Here is a 24,863-nt window from a genome sequence, read left to right on the forward strand (position 1 = left end):
AGTTTTCCAGTTTCTCACAAAGCTGAACATAAATTTAATATACAAGTCAGAAATTTTACTCCCAGGTACCTACCCAAGAGAAGTAAAAATATATGTTCATACAAAGACTTGAACAAAAGTATTCATGATGATTTATTATTCAAACAAGACAAAACTACAAACAACCCAAATGCTCAGCAACTCATGAAGGGAAAGACAAGCTGTAGAATATTATTTAGCAATAAAAAGGAATGAATTCCTGATGTATGGGTATATCATGGATGATTTCTGAAAATTACGCTAAGTGAAAGAAGGTGAACACAGGATACCACATAGGTATGGATCATAATTCCATTTTTATGAAATGTCCAGAAAAGGCAAATTTGTGGAGACAGAAAGATAGAAAGATTACTTTGGCTTGGAGCTGGGATAAGACAGGCATAAAAATTTTCTATGACAGATTTATCATATGGGTATACCACTCATTAAAGTTGGTAAAAATTACTGAATTGCACACTTCAAATCAGTGATTTTATGAAATGTAAAAAAATTACCCAAAGAAAGCTTTTTAGAAACCCGAATATATGCATACACCTTGACCCAGCAATCTCAATCCTAAATATAGCTGCAAAAGAATTGAATACATATGTTCACCTAAAGACAGGTACAAGAATGTTCATAGCACTTATATTTGCAGTAACCCCAAGTGGAAACAACACTCATAGTGAATTCTTACAATTTTATGCTGTCTCAGTATCCATTCTGAATATAAGTTTAACTTTCTCTCACCAAGCCAGGCTCCATTATGTTACCCTTGACAGTTTCCAGTTCTCTGTCTCCTCCCAATTCCTTAATGTGTTCCATCCAGATATGTATCTTATACAACTGGCTCCTGATGACCACCTCCCTATGGAACACATAGATATAACCTAATTGACTTGGCCCATTGATCCCTTACACCGTGCACAGACTGTGCAGATATGCCACGGTGACAACCTCCCCACCAAGACGTTGATCTGGTATAACTCATGCCTGCTTGCTCTAAACCCACTAATGAGAACTCATCATAGGTAACCTGCTTTGGTAACATACTGGACCCAATAAAGGCCTCAACTCATTATCTCTCCACCTGCTGGTTGCGCACATTTCCCCTACAGTATTTCCAACAGCCCCTGTCGGTATCCCTGTTTTCCCATCAACCTGTGAATAATAAACTGTCTATATTATTTAATATGTTTTTGTTGTGTTGTCTCCTCTGTGTAGTATTACTCAACTGACACACCTATATCTCCCCAGAATGACACATTCAGACTTAACTTTTCTCCCAGTTAAGTCACTCCTACACAGTAGTTATCTTGACAGGAATAAACAGGACACAGGTCTGATAATAGCCACAAGCATCTGCCAGTATAAAATAATTTCTGATGAGAAAGACACTTGTTCACACCTCAGACAATTAGGCATCATACCATCTGCCAGGATAAAGAAGTATCCTGGGAAAGGCACATTGTAAACATCCACAACCAAATCCCTTGGAACCTGTTGGGAAATAAAGTTTATAGCTGCTTTCCAGAGAGAGACTGCAAGATCAAATTAGGAAAAAAAAATACAACCCTAATATCCATCAACACAAAATGGACAAATATTGTATATTAATGTCTCAGAATATTGTACGGCATTGAGAGTGAGTGAACTATAACCATACTATAAACACCATAGCATAGGTGAATCTCACTTAATGAATTTCACTTAATGTTAACTGAAAGAAGCCAAAACAAGAGAGCATACACTATTTACACAGAGTGTAATTCTATTTCTATAAAAATACTAATCTATCCTGTTAAAAGTCTTGACAAAGGTTAACCATTGGTGGAATTGTGATGGGAAGGGTCAAAAAAGGACTTTTGGGGTACCGAGAATGTTGTTATTTTAGATCTGAGTGCCAGTTACATGGGTTAGTTCATTTTTTGAAAAATCACTGAGATTTCTGCACTTTTGTGAATCAATGAACAAATTTTTTGAAGTTTCCCTTAAAATGCACAGTTAAGATCTTCACATTTCACTGTGTACTAATTGCACTTCAATTAAAAAGTGGGAGAAAAGTGCCCAAAAGAAATAAGCTGCCTTATTTTGCTCTGAAAGAAAACCACAAATCTGAAAAGGTCAACACAAAGCCACCCTTTATAACAAGAGGCAAAATTCAAGAAAAATTTAAATGAGAGGGCTGTAACAAAAGAATATGACTGCAGAGTTAGCAAATACGTTTTCAATAAGAAAATACACTCAGCCCTTATTGATAGTAAAAAAGAAGTTTCAATAATTCAAAAGTAGGAAAAATTAAAACTCTAATATTTAGGATGAGAATTTAAGGCCAGTCTTCTCAGGAATGTTTAGTTTATTAATTTATTCTTTTTTTTTTTTTTTTTTGAGACAGGGTCTCACTCTATCACCCAGGCTGGAGTGCAGTGGTGCAATCGCAGCTTACTGCAGCCTCAACCTCCCATGCATAAGCAATCCTCCCACCTCAGCCTCCCAGGCAGCTGGGACTATAAGTGCAAGCCACCACACTCAGCTAATTTTTTTATATTTTGTAGAGACAGGGTCTCCCTACATTGCCCAAACTGGTCTCGAACTCCTGGGCTCAAGCAATCCACCTGCCTCAGCCTCCTAAAGTGCTGGGATTATAGGTATGAATCACTCAGCCCAACCTGGAATGGTTAGTTTAAAATCCAAAAAAATGGCCAGGCACAGGGGCTCACGCCTGTAATCCCAGCACTTTGGGAGGCCAAGACAGGTGAATCACCTGAGGTCAGGAGTTCAAGACCAGCCTGACCAACATGATGAAACTCCATCTCTACTAAAAATACAAAAATTAGCTGGATGTGGTGGCAGGTGCCTGTAACCTCAGCTACTTGGGAGGCTGAGGTAGGAGAATTGCTGGAACCTGGGAGGCAGAGGTTGCAGTGAGCCGAGGTCGCACCACTGCATTCCAGCCTGGTGACAGAGCGAGACTCCGTCTCAAAAAAAAAAAAAAAACAACAACAACAACAAAAATCCCCCAAAACCTGTAAAATATTCAGAATTGTGTGAAAGAATTACAAATTCTGCCCTGCAGAGAGTAGATATAAGCATCATTATGTGTAAGACTGTTTCAACTATAAAAATGGAAAAAGTTTTAGGAGCAAATTTATACTGTATACCTAATAATTATGTTCCTTTAAGTATATTTTTAAAATGTCTTCTGAGTCACAAAGTATTATTTTGGAAGGCAGAGAGTAATTTGAGTACATAATTGGTTATATTTATAATATGTGTGGTGGGAAAAATAAATTGTAGAGTTGCTGGAAAGGAAATGTAACTACTTAAACCAAACAAGATATTTTTTCCTATTTAAATCATCGAAAAAGGGAAAAAAAAATCATTGTCTATTCAAAGTCCAGACGAAAAAAGTTTACTAAACCGTAGTGACCATGATGAACTTCACTTGAACCCTGTGTTCCAAGGAAGCATCAATGGTTTAGAAATACCATACCCCCTAATCTTTTTGTGTTCTCAGAAACAAGTAACTTCAAAAGTCTACCCTGTCTTTGCATATAGGACACATCTTCATCCTACCTCATGACTCATGTAAGCCTCATGATGACTCTCTTGTAATCTGCCTCTAAAAAACCTTAAATCTCCTTCTCCTGGGAGATATTCCTCAATAATGAAGGTTCTCCCTATTGCAACAGTCTAAATAAAGACAATCCCTAATGGTCTGGAACATCTTGTCTTTGACAAAGTGATCGTACTCAAAACAATGTGGTACTGGCATAAAGACAGACCTGCAGGCCAATGGAATAGAACAGAGCCCAGAAAGAATCCCTAATATATATGTTGCAATAATTTTCAACAAAGATACCAAGACCATCTAAAGTATAAAGGACAGTCTTTGAAACAAATGATGCTGAAGAAACTGGATATCTATATACAAAAGAATTAAGTTGGATCCTGACCTTATACCATATAAAAAAATTAACTGTAAATGGATCAAAAACACAAATGAAAGCAAAAACTATGAAACTTTTAGAAGAAAACATAGGAGAAAACTGTATGACATTTTATTTAGCAATAATTTCTTGAATATGCCATGAAATGCACAAGAAAGAAAAGGAAAAAAATAGATAAATTGGACTACAACAAAATTAAAGACTTCTGGGCATCAAATGGGAGAAAATATCTATAAATTGTGTATGTGTTAGAGATGAGGGGTTAATACTGAAAATATATAAAGACGTCCTAAATCTCAACAAAAAATAAACAAACTGATTCTAAAATAAGCAAAGATTTTGAATAGACATTCCTTAAAAGAAATAGCCCGTGTGCACATGAAAAGACACTCAACATTGTCACATGAAAAAATCAAATCAAAACCACAATGAGATACCACCTCACACCCATTAGAATGGCTACATATCAAAAATAAATAAATAAGCAAAATTCAAAGTGTTGGTGAGGATGTGGAAAAACTGGAACCCTTGTGCACTGTTGGTGGCAACGTGAAATGGTAAAGCCACTATGCAACATAGTATGGTGGTTTCTAAAAAACCAAAAATAGAATTACTATATAACCCAGCAATTTTACTTCTCAACATATACTTAAACCCATTTATGCTGGAGGTTGCAATTTTTTTGAATTTTTGCAATCAGACTTTGGTGATGACCTTGAGCGGTAAGATATAAATAACTCCTACATGCTTAGCATTCCAATAATGGAACACTAGGCATAAATGGGTTAAAGAAGTAAAAGCAGCTTCTTGAAGGGATATGTGTATATCCACGTTTACAGCAGTATTGTTCATAATGGACAAAAGATAGAAGCAGCCCAAGTGTCTAACCACAGAAGAATGAATAAACAATACATGTTGTTTTTATATATACATATATATATGCATACATACATACATACACAGACACACACACACAGTGGAATATTATTTGGCCTTTAAAATGAAGGAAATTCTAACACATTCCACAACATGGATGAATCTAGAGGATATTACACCAAGTGAAACAAGCCAGTCACACAAAGACAAGTACAGTTCGATTTCATTTATATGAGGCACTTAGAGTAGTCAAACACATAGAGACAGGAAATCAAATGTTGGTTTCCAGGAACTAGGGAGAGAGGAGGATGGAAAGTTGTTAATTGTTGTACGGAGTTTCAGTTTTCCAAAATGAAAAGAGCTCTACATATTTGTTGCAAAATAATGTGAATACAATGAATACTAATGAACAATAAACTTAAAAATAGTTAAGATGGTAAATTTTGTCATGTATATTTTACCACAGTGAAAAAATACTCCCTAAATTGGGGCTTGATTAACCCTATATGAAATTTTAAGAATATACAGTCACAGCTAGATAATCTGGTCAGTTGCTCTATTATTCTTGCATTATTATAAAGAAATACCTGAGACTGCATAATTTAGTTAAAAAAAAAAAGGTTTAACTGGCTCACGGTTCTGCAGGCTGTACAGGAAGCATGGTGCTAACATAGGCTCAGTTTCTGGGGAGGTGTCAGGAAGTTTATAATCATGGTAGAAGATGAAGGGGGAGCTAACACTCATGTGGCCAGAGTGGGAGGAAGAGAGAGAGTGGGGAGGTGCTACACACTTTTAACAACCAGATGTCTCAAGAACTCACTCACTATCACTGGAACAGCACCAAGCGGATGGGGCTAAATCATTCATGAGAAATTCACCCCCATGATCTAATCATCTCCTACCAGGCCCCACCTCCAACATTGGAGATTACAATTTGACATGAGATTTGGGCAGGGACACAGATACAAACCATATCAGTTACTCATAGAATAGACCTATATTTTACATAGGAATGTTATGCCAACTGACTGGCAGGGTATATGTTATTTTGTATTATCTCAATTGGAAAAGTTTGGAGATTTTAACATTAATACTTATATTTGGGAGAATTTTCTTGATCTCTGATACATCCATGTCAAAATACTACATACTATATTAGGTAGGTTTTGTTTTCCTATAGCAGCATTTTTATTCCTTTGCCTAGTCTGTGAACATGGAGAATTGACAGAGACAGATAAATATACATTTAAAACTGTCCTAATCATATCAACTCTTTAATTACTAGCTCTTTGTTGAAGAGCTCAAAATTCAAACCGTGTTAAGGGTTTCATAAGGTGAAATGTATACCTCCCCAAATGTATAGCCAGTTATCAACACCATAAATTGAATTAACCACTCTGTACCAAATGATCTGAAATTCTACCTTTATCATATGCTTAATTGCCACATACATTTGAATCTACTTTTGTGGTTTTTTGAGACGTAGTCTCTCTCTACCACCTGGGCTGGAGTGCAGTGGCGTGACCTTGGCTCACTGCAAGCTCTGCCTCCTGGGTTCAAGCAATTCTTGTGCCTCAGTCTCCCTAGTAGCTGAGATTACAGGTGCGCACCACCACATCCAGTTAATTTTTGTATTTGTAGTAGAGACAGAGTTTCACCATGTTGATCAGGCTGGTCTCAAACTCCTTACCTCAGGTGATCCACCCACCTCGGCTTCCCAAAGTGCTGGGATTATAGGTGTGAGCCACTGCGCCCAGCCCGGGTCTACTTTTGAATTCACTATACTGTTCTCACTGTCTAAGCATGTATAAATTCCAAATTGTTTTGGTCAATTGCAACTTTCTTATATATCTTACTTCTAGGTACGGTTCTTCTATTTCAAATATTTCCTGACTCTCGGCTCAAAGTGATACATAGATATAAACATCAGAAGCAGATTGTTTAGTTCCAAACAAATTAATTTCCAGATATTTTTCATCGTGACTGCATTATATTTACACAGTAAGCAATTGACATATTTACCACACTGGATATCCCAATTCAAAAAGTGGCTCTGTGTTTGTATATATTCAAGCCTTCTTTCTAGTTTCCCTTTAGCATTCCAAGCTTTTCTCCATACAGATGTTACACATTTCCTGCTCAGTTTAGACCTAGATATTTTATATTTGGTTAATTTCTTCAAAGGGAATTTTTCTTCCATTTTATTATACAATTTTATTTCAATCAACTATCTCACTAAATTCTCCTTCTCAGGAATTTTTTAGGTGAAGCTCTTGATTTTTCTAACAAGTATAGTCTCTCTAATATATGGATATTGCTTCTTCCTTTCCAATTTTTATGTTTCTACCTTAGTTCTTATGTTTCATTGATTAGTCCTTACAGAATATTATTCTCTGAGAGAGGCAATAATGTATATCCTTGTCCAGTTCTCTGACACTGCTGAGAATATAAAACATTTATATTATGAAAAAGATTCTCTCCTTGGGCAAACTTCAGTCAGATTCCTCTGAATTTTCTTTCTGATTTGGTCCCAACCTCAGGTCCTGTCTTTGGCCCACATGGTCTGGTTTTCGTAAGAATCCTGCTGAGTCAGTTTAGTGAAAATCTCCTACTCTAGGTATCTGATTACTGTATCCTGCTTTGAGCAAGTATCCTATCAAGTCAGTTTAGCCACAATCTCTCCTTACTTCTGATGTTTCCTCTTAGCATTTCTCCAACCACTGCTTCCCACTGTCTTAGTCAATTTTCTGCTGCTATAACAATACCACAGACTGGGTAACTTATGAACCAGTTTATTGGCTCATTATTTTGGAGGCTAAGAAATCCAAGAGCATGACATTGTCATCTGGTGAGGGCCTTTATGTTCATCATCCCATGACAGTTAGGCAAGTTGGTGGTCGAGACAGAGTGAAAATTAGGCCAGACTTACTGTTTTATCAGGAGCCCAGTCCCACAGTAACTAACCCATTCTCAAGAACATAGAGCCCTCATGACTTAATCACCTCTTAAAGGCTCCACCTCTTGATAACTTTATAGTGGCAGATAGGCTTCAGTTTGGGAGGGGATATTCAAGCCATAACACCCATCCTGCTCCTTGGTTATAAATTTCCTCGTACTTGGAGTTGAGCTCAATCTGTCTTCTTACTATAAAATCCCAGTGGAGTAGTCTCTGTTGAAAAAATGTCTACCTTACTATCTCCAAGTATAATGTATAATTCTTTCTTTATCAATTATGATCTAAATTTTCTAAAATAGTTTGTGTATATACTTATAGAAATATACTTAGAATAAAGGTCACCAAGTTAAAAAATAAGTATTCCTGGTGACTAGGATTTGGGGTGAATTTTCACTACCCTTTCTGAACACATTTTAATGCTTAAAATTTTTTAGGATGAGCAGGTATCTTTTTTATTAAAATAATTACTTTTAATATTAATGTTTCTGAAACATATTCAGCATTAAAAAGATTATAGGGTCATTTAATGACAAGATAAAAATACTTTCAGTAAGAATGATAAGGCTACTAAGTTGTGTGAATGTGCAAACATTACTAAGTTTGTTCAACTTAATTACTTAATAAACGGAGATGTTAGGTACATCTCTTAGACTAAAAATACCCTGGCAAATTACTTAGACTGAAACTAAGTGTGCCATGAACACACAGTTTGTAAAGCTCATCTAAGACCGAAGAATAACCACCAGAGGCTAAAGAGAACCGGAACCAAAGACAGGCATACAGTTTACCACTCACATTAATATGATGTTCCTATTTAATACTTTGCATTAACTTCAACTACTATTCCAGGAAATTTATTCCAGTAAGAGGAAGTTGTGAATAGCTTTGTTTCAGAAACTTCCTGGAAATCCACTTTTCTGAACAATGCTTATCAAGCAGTTCTCATCTAAGTAAACAGTCACTTCTCAGAACATCTCTCAAACGGGTTTATCAAATGACTAGTACTCTTCAAAGTTTTATATAAAAACTATTGAAAAAAATATATCACAGACTTTTAATTTTGACATAAAATTATATCATGAAGTTTGTCCAATCTCAATCATTCAGGCCCCAACAATGAAAGACCTGCCACAAACCAGACTCCAAAAACCTTATAAATATGAATCCCTCTCCACATTTGATTTTCCCCTTCTGAAAGGTTATTAAGACAATATTGTAATGGTAGTGGCCTTTCTTAGTGCTGTAAGTAACAAGCCTGAATTTGTTTCATCAGAAGACTATTTTAGTGGCCTGTTTGAATCATGATTTGACAAGATGCAAATTCCCTGTTTAAAATCCCTCTGCCATTTCTCATTGCTATTATACTAAGGAATAAACTCCTTCACATGACTGATAAGGTCCTGCAAAACCTGGAACCAGATTAAGATTGCCAGATAAAATTCAGAATTTCCAGTTAAATTTGAATTGCTTATAAACAATCGCTATTTTTCTCTTAGTGTAAGTGTGTCCTAAATCTGTTTATCTGAATTTGAATTTTAACTGAGCATTCTGTATTTCGTTTTTTACCTGCTAAATTTGGCAACCCTAGGCCGGGCGTGATGGCTCACGCCTATAATCCGAGCACTTTAAGAGGCCGAGGCAGGTGGATCACTTGAGGTCAGGACTTCGAGACCAGCCTGGCCAACATGGTGAAACACTGTCTCTACTAAAAATTTTAAAAAATCAGCTGGGCATGGTGGCAGGTGCCCATAATCCCAGCTACTTGGGAGGCTGAGGCAGGAGAATTGCTTGAACCTGGGAGGCAGAGGTTGCAGTGAGCCGAGATTGCACCACTGCACTCCAGCCTGGGCAATAGAGTGAGACTCCATCACTAAATAAATAAATATATAATAAATAAATTTGGCAACCCTATTCCATCTTTATCTTAGGGTTACTTTCCACTTACATCTAAATCCTGAGTTCAAGTCCATGGTGTTCACAAATCCTGTCTAGAACTCTGGCCAGAGGCTGGATGGCCAAAGCCATTAAGGCAAGTGTTTCATCTCTGCAGGAGGCAAATTAACTATCAAACTCAACAGCTGGCTTGAAAGCGGTAGGATCTCCCAGACCACTGGTGGGTACATATGGACACAGAATAATGGCCACACCTTGGGCACCGGAGTGAGGAACAGACTGAGAGTGTACAAATAATTACAGTTTGATAAAATCTTGGGACTGACATAGAAGCTCTGTAGTTTGTTGCTGTTGTTTGTTTGTTTGTTTGTTTGTTTTCTATGATGGTAGTTTCTCCACTAGGGGGAGCCTCCACAGTTGAAACAACCAATATCCACTGAGGGGGTCCCACCCAGAGGACTCTCAGGGAGGGACATGCATGGTCCTTGGATAATGAACTGCTGGGATATAGAGGCCTCTCAGGACAGGAGGACTCTGAAGAGTAAGAAGAAAACAAGAGACAGAGAGAAAGAGAGAGGGGAAGGGAGGAAGGGAGGGAAGGAAGGAGAAGAAAGACACATAAGAAACAAAGAAGTGGAACTACAAGATCTTCCTTTGGCCTTTTCAGAAATCTAAGAGGTATGGGTTGTTAATGTCTAAAAGGTACCCAGAGATAAGAGCACCAAGCTGAGGCTGTGAAAAGATAATGAACTAGCCTAGGGAATTCCATGGAAATAGTGAAGTTGTTGAAAACAGAGGGTCTGGCTGGGTGCAGTGGCTCGTGCCTATAATCCCAGCACTTTGGGAGGCCAAGATGGGTGGATCACTTGAGGTCAGGAGTTGCAGACCAGCCTGGCCAGCGTGGTGAAACTCTGTTTCTACCAAAAAATACAAAAATTATCCATGCCTGTAGTCCCAGCTACTTTGGAGGCTGAGGCACGAGGATCACTTGAACCTGGGAGTCAGACGTTGCAGTGAGCCAAGATTGTGTCACTGCACTCCAGCCTGGGCAACACAGTGAGACTGTCAAAAGAAAAAAAGAAAAAACAAAAAAACAAAACAAAACAAAAAAACAGAGGCTCTGCCCAAGAAGCTCTGCCACCACTGCTTTTTACATATCCATTCAGGTAACTTGTTGACAACACTATCTGTTCCAAATTTCAGACATTTCCAGGAATTTCAGAGGGACATGAAAAATACAAAGGCCCATAATAACACTCCATTAAACTAAACATTCTGGAAATTCCGGATAGTATTGTCAACCAAGATTAAGAAATTCTACTCAATATGCTGAAGTGTGAAGCAGAACAGATATACCCAGAAGTAACTACATAACAGCAAGAAATCTACAATAATATAAATTACACTAAGCACATAACTGGTAGAGATGAGGCGGTGATTAACTGTTTTTAGTAAGATGAAGTTTGGCTTCAGAGGATACACATAATATGCCACCCCAAAATACAAAGAATTGTTGACCTGAAGAAAATTAAGCAGCAGCAGGTATAGGAAAGTTCTCTGCCCTCCCTCTATTTGCCTAAAAGCAGAACATAGATTTACAAAGAGAGAGGTATCCCGACCCAACACCCCTTTCTACCAGGGAGAACAAAAGTTAAAAAGGTTAACCACTAAAGACAACTTTAGACACTTACTGGCCTAGAAATAGTAGCAGAGGAATTTATATTAACAAGCCTTACTAACTAGCTATCATCTCTCATTTATTTGGCTTCCCAGATGTTGCTGCTACTAGAGATTCAAATTCCTTTTACTTTGTCTTGTCATGTCTTAAAAAAAAAAATACAATTAAAAAAATTACTATTCTTTGTTGAAGGTGATCTATAACCTGAAATTCAAAGCTACCTCTTTGAGAATTACTCATTTCCTGGGTATCCCCCATGTATGTATGAAATACACATATTAATAAGCTTGTTTTCTCTTAATAATCTTGTCTTTTGTTACAAGAGTATGTTCCAACTAAGAACTTATGAGAGTTGAAGAAAAATTGTTTTTTACCCTACGACACCTAAATGGAAAAATGACTGATAAGCAGCAATTTACAAGGTGTTCAAATATAAAGGCATAACAAATATGACCTGACTCTAGACTGAATTTTTTTCTTTCTCAAATGGCAATTTCTCCACTAGAGGGAGACCACAGCATGCTTTAAAAGGCAGTGAGTCAAAAAGAGGAATGGGGCTGGGCACTGTGGCTCACGCCTGTAATCCCAGCACTTTGGGAGGCCAAGGTTGACGGATCACCTGAGGTCAAGAGTTCGAGACCAGCCTCACCAACATGGTGAAACCCTGTCTCTACTAAAAATACAAAAATTAGCCAGGTGTGTTGGCACGTGTTTGTAATCCCAGCTACTTGGTAGGCTGAGGCAGGAGAATCGCTTGAACCCAGGAGGCGAGGTTGCAGTGAGCCGAGATCATGTCACTGCACTCCGGCCTAGGCAACAGAGAGAGACTCCATCTCAAAAAAAAAAAAAAAAAAAAAACACAAAGGAAGGGGTGGGAAGATGGATCAACACTGTATTCAGGTACGAAAGTTTTTGTTTTGTTTTGTTTTGTTTTGATTTCATTTGTTTTGTTTTGAGAGAGTGTCACTCTTATTCCCCAGGCTGGAGTGCAATGGCATGATCTCGGCTCACTGCAACCTCCGCCTCTCAGGTTCAAGTGATTCTCCTGCCTCAGCCTCCCAAGCAGCTGGGATTACAGGCGCCCACCATGCCTGGCTAATTTTGTATTTTTAGTAGAGATGGGGTTTCGCCATGTTGGCCAGGCTGGTCTTGAATCCCTGACCTCAAGTGATCCACCCGTCTTGGTTTCCCAAAGTGCTGGGATTACTGACTTGAGCCACCATGCCCATGAATGGTTTTAAAGCTGAATGTGATCATCTGGTCAACAAAGGAAGCACTGAGGAAAAGATGAAGGCAACAACAAGAAGAAATAAAAGATGCCCTCCAACAGAGAAAAGAAGCTACAATTTCCCTTTGCCCATTATCATCTACACAGTTTAAATGAAGAATCACCTCTGACTAGGATGTAGGAATCTTTGAGAAATATGGCTTCCCATGGGAAAATCCTACTGATTTGCTGCTTGTTATCTGTTATTTGCAAATATTAATTACATGTCAGTTCAGATAACTTGGTGGTCCTAATGCTATCTGCAGAGATTAACAAAAGCTATATTTTATGAAACTACATACAACAGAAACTCTGTGCAGTAGTATAACAAAATACAACCATGTATGGAATGGTTCATGTTTTTGAGAAAAACAAACATTCTCTAGGAAGAGACATGCATCACAAAAGGTATTCATTAATTCCACAAATATTTCCTATGTGTCAGCCACTGTGCAGAATACCAGATTCCTAGAGATCCAGGTACCTAGTGAAGAAACAAGGACAGAGAAATGCTAGAGCATGTACTACCTACCTGGGAATTTTGTAAATGCAATTTTCCCAGATGACAGCTACATTTGATATAGGGAAGACTAGTCTTTCAGTTCTGATCACCTTGTCTGGCTACTTGTATCTAGAAGGGTTCCAATGTATGCTCATGGAAAAGATTTTATGAAAGTGGGCTGCTAGTCATAGTATAAGCATGTCAGAATAGGAGGCAAAGGCGATATGTGAAGAATAAGAGGAAAAAAAAAAAAACCAAAGAGAAAGAGAGGTAAGCAGTAGCCCTAAACACTGGTGTATGCATTGAATAAATGTGGTGTGAATCAATGAATGAGAGAGAGAGAGCTGTAAGACAAGGCTAAGGAAAAGGAGAAAGGGGATCATGAGGCAAGGCAGAAGATAAACAATAAGACCTGGAAAAAATTGAAAGCCAATGGAGTTCAAGCAGATAAAATAAGGTATACATTACACATCAGGAAAAGGAAAACTGTTAGTCTCCCAAAGTTAATATATTCTCCTTACATGTTTTACCTTAAGATGGTGAAAGATCTTGGTTTAAGAAATAGGCTGCTTTTTTCCAAGGGGAAGACTATAGTTTCTCTTTTCCAGGTGCCTATACTGCTTCATGTCCTTATGCCGCCAGTGAGGATCAACAGAATCCTGAATCTGGGATATTCCAGAGTTTATTTTGTGAGAAAAACGTATGACTGTATCTATGAACTATAGCTGCTGCTAGACACTAAGTTGCAGGAGGCCAGTGATTTCTGTTCCCCTTCTTCACTGTTACATCCCTACCACTTGATACAGTATCTGGCACTTAGGAGGTACTCAAGAATATTATGTTGAATGAATGAATGAAAGAATGAACACTGCAGGACATAAGAGATGCTCAGGGCATAGTTCATTTACCTAACCTGGCTCAAAATGGGGGTTCTGGGGATCCTAGTATTATAAACAGAAATCAAGTGGGTAAATTGGTTGCTCTGGGTCCATAATCCATTTCAGGCAGATAACCTGAAACTGGCTCTGAGATACAGCATGTTTGACAATATTACAGTAAAAAAAAAAAAAAAAAAAAAAAAAAAAAAAGCTAGTCGCAAAAAGATATGCCATAGGAGAAAAAGTGAACAGACTGAGTACAGAACAAGTTTCTCCAGAGAAAAGTGTAAATGATACTCTGGCTGGCAAAGAGCTGAAACATCTTGGAAAACATGGTGTCTTAGTCATTTCAGGCTACTATAACAAATTACCAGAGACTGAGCGGCTTATAAACAACAGAAATTTATCTGTCACAGTTTTAAAAGCTGAAAGTCTAAGATAAGGGTGCCAGCATGGTTGGGTTCTGATGAGGGCCCTTTTCCAGGTTACATCTTCATTTGATGTAAAGAGAGTAAGCTAGCCCTCTGGCATCTTCTTATAAGGGTATTTATCCCATTCATGAAGGCCCCATCCTTATGATCTTATTCAACCCAAATTACTTCACAAAGGCTCCACCTCCAATACCATTATACTGGGGAGTCAGTTTCAACATATAAATGGGGGAGGAAGTACAAACATTCACTCCCTAACAGATGTCATATGCCAATGAAAGGAATTTATTTCTGCTCCTTTGAGGAAATAAGTGAGAACGTCACAATGAGTCATAGGTCAATAAGATAACCACTGCCTAAAGGTCTAACCACGGATTCCAAAAAGGAAGAATCAAGGATGACCTTGAGGTCCACTTAACAGCATCACAGGGAGTGTCCTAAAACTCTGAATGGAATAGTGTAAGTAGTAGGAAGATTTCTGGTTCCCAAAGGTGTCTACATCCTAATACTAGGAACCTGGGAATATGTTAAGTCACATGCCAAAAGAGAATTAAGGTTACAGATAGGTTTAAGGTCACTAATCAGCTGACCTTGAGATAGGAAGATTATTCTGATTATCTGGGTGGAATGAATGTAATCACAAGGGTCCTTTAAAGCAGAAGAGGAAGGTAGAAGAGAAAGAACCAGAGTGATGGCAGCATGAGAGGGGCTATGCCTGGTGTTGCTAAAGTGGACCATGAGACAAGGAAAGTTCTAGAAGCTGAAAAGGTAAGGGAACAGACTGTCTTCTCCAAAAAAAAAAAAAAAAAAAAACAAGTAGCCTTGCTGACACCTTGATTTTAGCTCCAGAAGAATGATTTTAGGCTTCTGACCTCCAGAACTGTAAGAGAATAAATTTGTATTTGTATTTTTTTTTTTTTTTTTTTGAGATGGAGTCTCGCTCTGTCGCCCAGGCTGGAGCACAGTGGTGCGATCTCGGCTCACTGCGAGCTCCGCCTCCCGGGTTCACGCCATTCTCCTGCCTCAGCCTCCCGAGTAGCTGGGACTACAGGTGCCCGCCACCACGCCTGGCTAATTTTTTGTATTTTTAGTAGAGATGGGGTTTCACCATGTTAGCCAGGATGGTCTCGATCTCCTAACCTTGTGATCCGCCCGCTTCGGCCTCCCAAAGTGCTGGGATTACAGGCATGAGCCACTGTGCCCGGCCAAATTTGTATTGTTTTAAGTCATTAAATTTGTGATAATTTATTACAGCGGCACTAGGAAACTAATACAAGCAATCCCCTGGATCCTCATTCATGGTGACATAGCTGAAAGACTCTCCCCAAGTCAGAAACCCTGCAGCAGGAAGCAGGTGCGATAACAGCATTGCTAGATTCATATATCAACAACTGAAATTATTTTTGCTAAGTTAAAATACCTTTAAGAGAAAAATTCCCATCCTACTATTTACATACTTACAAGAATGATAGGAAATGGCATTATGTCAGATGAGAACTAAAGATGAATTTGCTATCAATTATTCAGATATTGAGAAAATAATAGACAAGGAACAAATATTCATATCAAACTTTATTTCTAAAAGTTTTTGAACTCAGCTTCATAGTCAAATGCAAATAGGAAATAATTTTGAAAGGGTAACAGTAAATATCCATTGATAAATTACTTCAAACTCTAGTGGTACTATTTCAAAGCAAGCATGATTTGAGAATAATCAATGTATTTAAAGTAGTAAGTATAGTAATGGTTAATGTATTGAACCTATGTAAAATTTATTTATGACATACATGTATACATATACGCACATATACAAGGATCTGGCTTTATGAATAAAGTATTTTGATATGTATGAAAAGCTAAAGATCACACCATACGACAATATCAGAAAGATGGCTAACATATACAGTTGCTTTAAAGATTAACACACAGAGTTCAAGTTCTGCAGTTCCTGAAGTGGAGTGTGTTATGTTTTTGTTTTATTTGCTAGGGGACTCTGAACTTCTCATTCAGTCACATAACTTGAAAGTATTTCTGATTAATGTATTTATTATCTATTTGTCCAAATATATGTGAATTTAATACTAAAGTTAAGTCTCCAGATGCTGAATAATTCACATTAATTATGAAAATAGAAAAATGACTATGTGCATATTTCTACCCTATTATCTGTCTATGTATATTAGGTATTCCACTTGGTTTCTGAGAAGTCCACGTATCTTATTCTAATGCCATAATGATGAAATGAGAAATTTAAATATTTAAACAGGAAATGAAAATAACATAAATAACATCTTACAAGTGACTTGTTACTTCACTCACTACAGCAGGTCCTCTTCTGTTTAGATCCATAGGCCTCTGGCACGGTAAGGGGATTATGGGAACAACAATTTCCTGCTTATGGCTGCCAACCAGGCTCAACTCTATCAAGAGCCCCTGCTGATACAATCAATCTTATCGCTCTCCATGCCCCATCTCACCCATCTGCTCCATTGTGAAATACTTAAGAGTCTCTGGAGCACAACATGATTATTAAGACTATAATGACAATGGGAGGCATTTTCATTAATAAGATAGTTATAGCTTGATAAAGGAAAGAGAAACAGAACTCTTACATGAGGTTCCAAGTTGTCCCTGAGATGATCAGATTGGCTTCTCTGTGCCAAGGTGGCTTACGATGGATCCAGCACCAGTGAAGACGCTAATCCTCACAGTGCATAAAACCTCATACGTAAAGCATCATACAAAAATCTGGTGTAGGCAAGGAATGTGACCAACCAACCAACAGCCTGATTGAAAATAACTATTGATTATGTGTTGCCTTTGACTTTATACTCTGTGTTATATTTTATTTCCCAAAAAGACAAACTTTTGTGTAGGGGAAGAAGAAAAGGCTTTAGTAAATGATAGAAGAAAGCCTACAGTTACAAGTTTAGGAGATGTCATAGGGAGAGAAGTCTGAGGGTTGTTTAGACTAAAAAAATAACAAGAAGTATCCTTTTGACTAGCATAGAGCATGAGACTTAAGAAAAAAAAAAGAGGGAGAGATGGTACATAACCAAAAGGCAATAGATATTCACCCTCCAAGATAAATCATGATGGGTCCACATGCAACCAAGGCAACAAGCCCCTAGTGCTATGAGACTAGATCAGGAAAGGGTGAAAAGAAGCAAGACAGCTTTGAGGATCCCAGTGAGATACGCCAGAGGACATCACATGAAAGAAACTTAGAAGGAAGGTCTCCCCACATAACTAGACATTGAAAGGTAACTGAGAGACAGTTTCCCAGTAGAATGTAAGCCCCACAAAGGTGGAAAACACAGGGAATATGTTCACTTTTCAGTCCTCAGCCCTGAACACAATGCTTGATGCTCGGGTAGGCACACAAATATTTGTTCAATGAATAAATAAATGAATGAGGATCATCACCACATCTCGAGTTTCATACATTCGGGGCAGGGATCGGGGTTGCCATTTTCATATACAAATAAGGAAGTTAACAGTTTTATATTGTATCTATCAATATTTATATCTAGAACTTCCTGGTATATTTTAGATATTCCAATGAGAGTTAATATTTGGAGGATGGTTTTGAATAAATGAAATACACCAACTCTACCACTTTCCTTAATACTTGAATCAAATTGTACCGCCATGTGTGATTTGAAGAAACCACTTCAGTCCCATTAAAACCCATAAGAGAATCAGTGGGATGCCTGGCATGGTATTTTTTAGCTTATTATACAACAGATATAAGGATGTAGTGATACTGGAAACAGAATTTTCAATAGTTCAATAATTATCTGAATAAATATCTGAGTTCAATAATTTTTCAGAGATTCAATATGCTGGACCATGCTATCAGCTGATTTACATATGAAAAAGTGTCCTTAGCTAATGAGATGGGTTGCAAATTGACCAGGAATAAGCAATCCAAACTTTTAAAAGTCAAGAATGTAAGGTGATTAATGAAAACAGATGCTGAGATACTAATGATGTAATCTGGAATTCCAAAACCACACCTGCTATGACTGAGTGCTGTAACATCCTCAAATGTGAGTAGGGTTGGTTGTCAGACCTGCAGGCTTTTGAGAGATTAGCTATGCATCACAGTAAGGACCAAAAAATATGTACTTTATCTAAGTGAGTTTTCCACACTCCATTTGTTCTCTGACACTGTGAAAACTCAGCTTACAAGATGCTTCACTGCCACCCACAAAAGGAAGAAAGGTAGGTTTGCAGGGAGAGAAATGCAGGTAGATACCTGTGAACCATCTACATAGAGAGAGCTTGTGCAGAGACTCCAATATTGATTCCCTCAGCCTTTAGGGCTTCTTGCCTCAGTGATGTCCATTTACTCGAGCATGCTATATAAAGGTGATCATTCTGATGTGTGTCATGACCTTAAGATGACTGAGAAGCACAGGTGCAGTGGGCAAGTGAATATTTGCATTTAGAACTCATCAGAAGATGTCTGAAACAGAGATTTTGTGAGTTGTCAGCATACAGGTGCTAGTAAAAAGCATAAAGAGAGACTACCACTGCCAGCCATGGTGGACTAACTGGTATCAGACTTGCCTTCCTGCTGTAACAACTAGAAAACTAGACAGTATATAGGAAACTCCTGCATGTAGTTATTGAGCAATGGACAACACAGGACTATGACTCTGAGAAGAGGGAAACAAACAAGATAACTGCTACCTTCTCCACAGCCTGCTTCTTAAAAGCACTTTTTAGATTGCAGTAGATGGAGTGGGAACTAAGCTGAGCATGGAAGTCTTGCTAGAAGCAAGACTTGTTGAAGCAGCTAGAATTAGCAAGGCACAATACCAGAGAAGAGTGAGCTATGTAGAAAAAGAGCTCAACAACCTTACCTGGGGGTGGATACTTTATATCTGGCCTAAGAAAACTTTAAAAGAAGACTCAAATCAAGTTGATCCACAAATAACTGCCCACAAAGAAAATTCAGTCCTCTTTAAAAGAAATCAACAAAAGCAAGACACTCAGTAAGTCACAATATCAAGCAACCAATAAAGATTACAAGAAATATTTTTTAAGAAACAAAAATGTGAGCCATAACCAGAATTTTAAAAAAAAAATCAATCAATAGAAAAACATGTAAAAAAAAAAAAAAAAAAAAAAAAAAGAAGAAGTAAACCCGAACAAAGATAGAACTGTAGGAAACACTCAGTCAAGGTGTAAAAAACAGAAAGATAAAGGTTCAGCAAGTTACTGAAAAGGAATCCTATAAGATGTTAGAAGAGGTCAAGCATTGTGGCTCATGCCTGTAATCCCAGCACTTTGGGAGGCAAAGGCAAGAGGATGATTGAAGGCCAGAAGTTCAAGACCAGCCTAGGCAACATAGTGAGACCCCATCACTACAAAAAAATATAAAAATCAGCCTGGTGTAGTGGCACACGCCTATAGTCCCAGCTACTCAGGAGGTTGAGGTTGAGGCTGCAGTGAACCATGATCATGCCACTGCACTCCAGCCTAGGCGACAGAGCTAGATCCTGTCTAAAAAAAGAAAAAAGAAAAAAGATGTGAGAAGAATCAGAAGAGTGATGATGTGTTATGGAAGTCATGAAGTCATGTAAGGAGAAATTTTCAAAAAAGAGACAGTGGTCAACAAGGAGATCAAGTAAGACAGAAACTCAAAAGTGTTCACTGGATTTGGTAAGAAGATACCTACTAAGCCTGGCCACGCAGTTCCAGTTGAAACATAGGGGAAGAAGTTGGATTGCTGAGGGTTTCTGGAGTGAATGGGATATGAGGAAGGAGAGATAACAGCCATTTTCAAGGTACAATTGACTCTGCCCAGGGTGGGCAAGTATGTGTATGTTTTACCTTAGAAAATACTTTTTTTCAACTACTCTACCACATTTTTTAGCAGTATCTCCTTTCTCTTCCAGTCACATTTCTTTGTAACATATAAAGTACTCCCAGTAAGAATTATCAAAGTAAAATTGTTACCAAAAAAGGCATTCAGCAGCTTCTGAACCTGAATATTGCTGCCCACAGTGCGGTACAACCCTTCTGTCTTGATCCCTAGTGGAGGAAAAAATCAGGTTAATTTCACTTGTATAGCTAGAGTTGTCATCTCCCCCTGGTACACTAGAGTTAATTCAGATAGGAAGGGGTCACACTACATATTCCAAGTTCTCCAGCCTTCCCTGTAACAGGGGAATAGTCCTAAAGCATCTCTCCAAATTATCCATCCTTTCACTTGGAGTATACCAAGCCTGCTCATTAATCTGAAGAGAAGAAAACAAACTCTATAGTATATAGAAGCATGTGCTTAGTTTGGGCAGCAGCAGAAAGCTGAGAATGGTGCTGCCATCTTAGAAAGTTCATTTAATTGAAAAAGAAGGAAGGATCAGCTCTCAAGTTGCTTCTAAGCAGTGACACAAAGCAGGAGAGGGCTGGAGTAAGGCAGCTGTGAAACAAAAGGCCATTTCCTGCACCAAGAAGGACTAAAAAAACATTTTAAAGAACAAAGAGACTTGATTCATATACTACACTTGCCCACAGTCTAAATATCCTCAGAAGGAAACCAGAGAGTATCGGCAACCAGAAAGAATGCTGATTCCACATCTCCCTGAGTTTAGTTCTGCCCCCATCAATTTTTATACCAGTATGTATTGTGGCAGAAATCGAACTCTTCATTATTTAGGATAGAACCATCATGACACTGCTTAAGGAGTCCCAGGTACTATTTGAGAATACTTTATAAACTTATAAGCTCTTTAAAAGCAGGAATCCACAAATTATCCAAATATGCTTGCATACCACTAGTTTAGAATTTTCTGAAATTTTCTAGCTTGTATCTACTACATAAGCTTTGTAAACAGTCTTCATTCCTAAAATGCTACTTCAGAGAAATTGCCCAGGATAACATCAGAGTGACCAGATTCAGACAACGCCAAGGCTATGGTTCAGATCTTACCTTTGGTCTCAATAATATTGATGCACTTCCTGACAAACTTGAAGCCCACTTCATTTAGCTCCACTGTTTCAAGCAAAAGAAAACAGTTAGCGCCTGCTGCAACAGGTGTCACCTATTAAACATTTAATGACTATGCAAAGGGACTGCATTGAGAGAGCTAAGGGTTTTTGGTAGCTCACTTCCAATCACCCTTAAATGGAAAGATTCATTTATTCAGGGAAGGTTGAGCATTTTAACTCTTAAAACACAAAATACTTCTATTTAGCCCTTTGCATTGTCTGCTTTCAGCATGAGCAAAGTCATATGTGAAATGTTAGCCTAAAAATACACACAATTTCTATCATGCTTCCAGATCAGGAAGGATGTTTCTCTACCCACGATGTAAGCTAACACAAAGTGTCTACCTTACTTCAATTACCAGACACATTTAAAAAATATATGGCTGAATTTTATTTCACACAAAGGCATCCATATTCAGACTTGCATTAATAGTACACATCATTAATGATGGTATTTACTATGAATAGGACAGGTGGCAGTTTATAATGCTAGTAGACCAAAAATTTGAGTGACTCACTTTCTTGCTGTTTTGTTATAGGGCTGTGGTAGATCTACAAAAGAAGATAAACAGAAAGATCCATGGCTATTGTCAATCAATATAGGAAAACAGAGAACATAATATTAAATCTCTTTCCCCAGATAGGCATTAAAAAATGATTAGAAACTCCAGGATGTCAACAAAATAGGCAAGTGGGCTAAACATAACCATTTTGCCAAGATTGCTAGAAAATACTTGAACAGGCCAGGCATGGCGGCTCAGGCCCGTAATCCCAGAAATTTGGGAGGCCAAGGCAGGCAGATCACTTGAGGTCAGGAGTTTAAGACTAGTCTGGTGAACATCATGAAACCCCATCTCTACAAAAATCCAAAAATTTGCCAGGCATGGTGGCGTGCACCCGTAATCCCAACTGTTTGGGAGGCTGAGTCAGGAGAATCTCTTGAACCCAGGAGGTGGAGGCTGCAGTGAGCTGAGATCACACCACTGTACTCCAACCTGGGCAACAGAGTGAGACTCCATCTCAAAAAAAAGAAAAAAGAAAATCCTTGAACAATCACTGAAAATTACACTGAATTTCACATAGTTCACTGTAGCTAAAGTTGTAGCCAATCCATCTTAGATATTTCCTTATGTAATGCCTGGGGCATTTTTATAATAAATCAAGAGACCAGGAAAGTGTTTTCCTCATGGCTATGTACCTGTCTGATGGACATTATAAAATTCAAATGTTCCTAATACCAATCTCCCACCCTCAAAGACTAGTTGATGAATGCTTCTCTGTGGAAAGGCAAATGTCCATCTGAAAGAGATCCATGAATACACCAAGATTTGTCTGTGTTATCTTAGAGTATGCACTGTGATAGCTTTGTGAGAGACCAGAAAGGAGATTGTTGACTCTTGAAGTCTAGTCCTGGCTCTACCTCTACCTCTTAGGAAATTTGGGCATGCCCTTTCCATTCTCCAGATCTCAAAATTTATATCAGTAAAGTGATCAGCGTTGGAGTAAACATTCCTTCAAGCCCTGATCTTTGACAGTTTAGGCAAAGGCATGGACGAGATATGTAAGACTAGTGAACTGGAGTGTTTAGTAAAGGAGCAACAACATTAGTAATGTAAGGCTGCAGGAAATGAGCCCTCTATATGCCATCTGTTAAGAGTCTGTTTGAACAGCCTGTCCTTAAAATAAGTTCTGTATATGTGTGTATGCCCACAGATATTTCAGTGGGAGATATTTCTGTGCCAGCCAGCCTTTGCTGCTACTTTTCTAAACAAGGGATTTGTGGAAAAATCTGCCATGATCAAGTTGGTATGGATCCACATTCAGTGGGCCCATGTGCTCACATCATTCTCCACAAAAAGCCATCTGCATCCTTTGATTTTTGAAAACCTAAAGGGAGAGCAAACGTAAGAGAGGGAATTGAAAGATAAATGCCTTGCTGAGCTTCCTAGCATCTGCCTACAGAAACGTCACAAGCATGAAAGAGTTCAGCAGCAGGTTTCTGGGAGGTGACAGAAGGAAGACAGTGCTGGAATATTTTCTGGATGGCAGTCTTCAGAATACCAAGTCTCTCCTGCTACCTTCCAGTTTACTATAAGTGTAATCTGGGATCTAGTTATCCCTCTAAATTCTCCAGGATACCAAGGACGCATAGAAAGAAAAACCTAGAATGCATTTTCTCTCCTAGCCAGTTTTTCACTTGAATAAAGCAAGGAAATAAGACTGTATCTGAACACTGCTGGATCTTTGGAGTTTTGTATCCCATCATTCACATCGGCTAGCACATTGTGGTTTACAAGATGATTTCAATCTGGTTTTTCTAGGCAACCCTGCGAGATAGGTAGAAAGAAATTATTAAAGCCGTTTTACTGAGAGGAAAACTGAATCTCAGAGAGGTGAAACGATTTGCCCAGGGTCACATAACCATTTAATGGCAGAACTAGTACCTATATCCAAGCTTTTGGAATTCCAACACCAGGAAGCTGATATTATTTCATATGCCACTAAGAAACTAGAACGTTTTTCAATTACTTCCAACTGTTCCTATTGGTCGCTTGACGATAATCAGTAACGCTTTCAAGGGATTGCTTGTCCTCCTGCATAACGGTGTTCTAAATGGAACAGTACATCTTGTGATACAGGATGGCAATGCCATCTCCGCTACCAGCTGTACCCTCGAAGAGAATAGCTGAGTTGGTGGTATAAGGATGAGGCAGAGAAATCATTCTGAATAAATATTTAATAAGTGCTTATGTATAACTATGGCAATTATTTTTCATATTAATTAACACATATTGATTTCATAACCTGAAAAATGGCTTAATTCTTTCTGAAAAATAGCTTATGGGCAGAGCTACATAGTCTAACACTAGAGCAGGGAGCTGAGAGATCTGCATTCTAAGCCCAGTTTTGATGTCTTCTCTGAGGGTGGTCTCAGAAAAGTCCCTCAACCTTTCTGGAACTCCAGTTGCCTTACCTGCTAAGAGATGTGGAAACAATTTCTTACAGCTCTAAAACTGAGACTAAACAATCCATTACCATTTAATTGTCTGAGACACACTGATAACACTAGAGGGCACTCATACACTGGCATAAGCTGGGGAGGCTTCCCCAGTGTCAGGTAACTTACAGGTTCTTTCCCATCCATGGCTTCCATCCATAGCCTTCTGTTAGCTTCTGAAAGGGCCTGCAGAGTGATGGTTCCTGGCCTGAGGGGGAAAAATGATAAGTATAAAGCAGAAAATTCATCTGAGAGAATGGAGTCTTGTGATCTAGGGTCCCTCTCTGCCCTGCAGGTTGCCACACTGAACAAGCACAGGCCTACAGAATACTCATTTTTCAAAATCTCTTTTACTCAAGAAAACAATAGGCAATTTAGAGAACAGTAACTTTGGGAACCATGGAGGTGGGGGTG

At 38.4% G+C, this 24,863-nt stretch overlaps 1 protein-coding gene across 3 annotated transcripts in view; it reads right to left on the reverse strand.

The window, feature by feature from the left end:
• OPHN1 (oligophrenin 1) overlaps positions 1-24,863 on the reverse strand; it is a 379,470-nt gene that overhangs the window by 132,501 nt on the left and 222,106 nt on the right. For all 3 annotated transcript variants that reach the window (XM_015127602.3, XM_077987907.1, NM_001261353.1), the window contains 4 exon segments: positions 24,579-24,657; positions 21,970-22,003; positions 21,393-21,455; positions 20,420-20,494 (listed from right to left, as the gene is read on the reverse strand). In XM_015127602.3, coding sequence (XP_014983088.1) covers positions 20,420-20,494; positions 21,393-21,455; positions 21,970-22,003; positions 24,579-24,657 — 251 coding nt within the window.

Source organism: Macaca mulatta, chromosome X (assembly GCF_049350105.2).
Source record: "Macaca mulatta isolate MMU2019108-1 chromosome X, T2T-MMU8v2.0, whole genome shotgun sequence".
NCBI lineage: Eukaryota > Metazoa > Chordata > Mammalia > Primates > Cercopithecidae > Macaca > Macaca mulatta.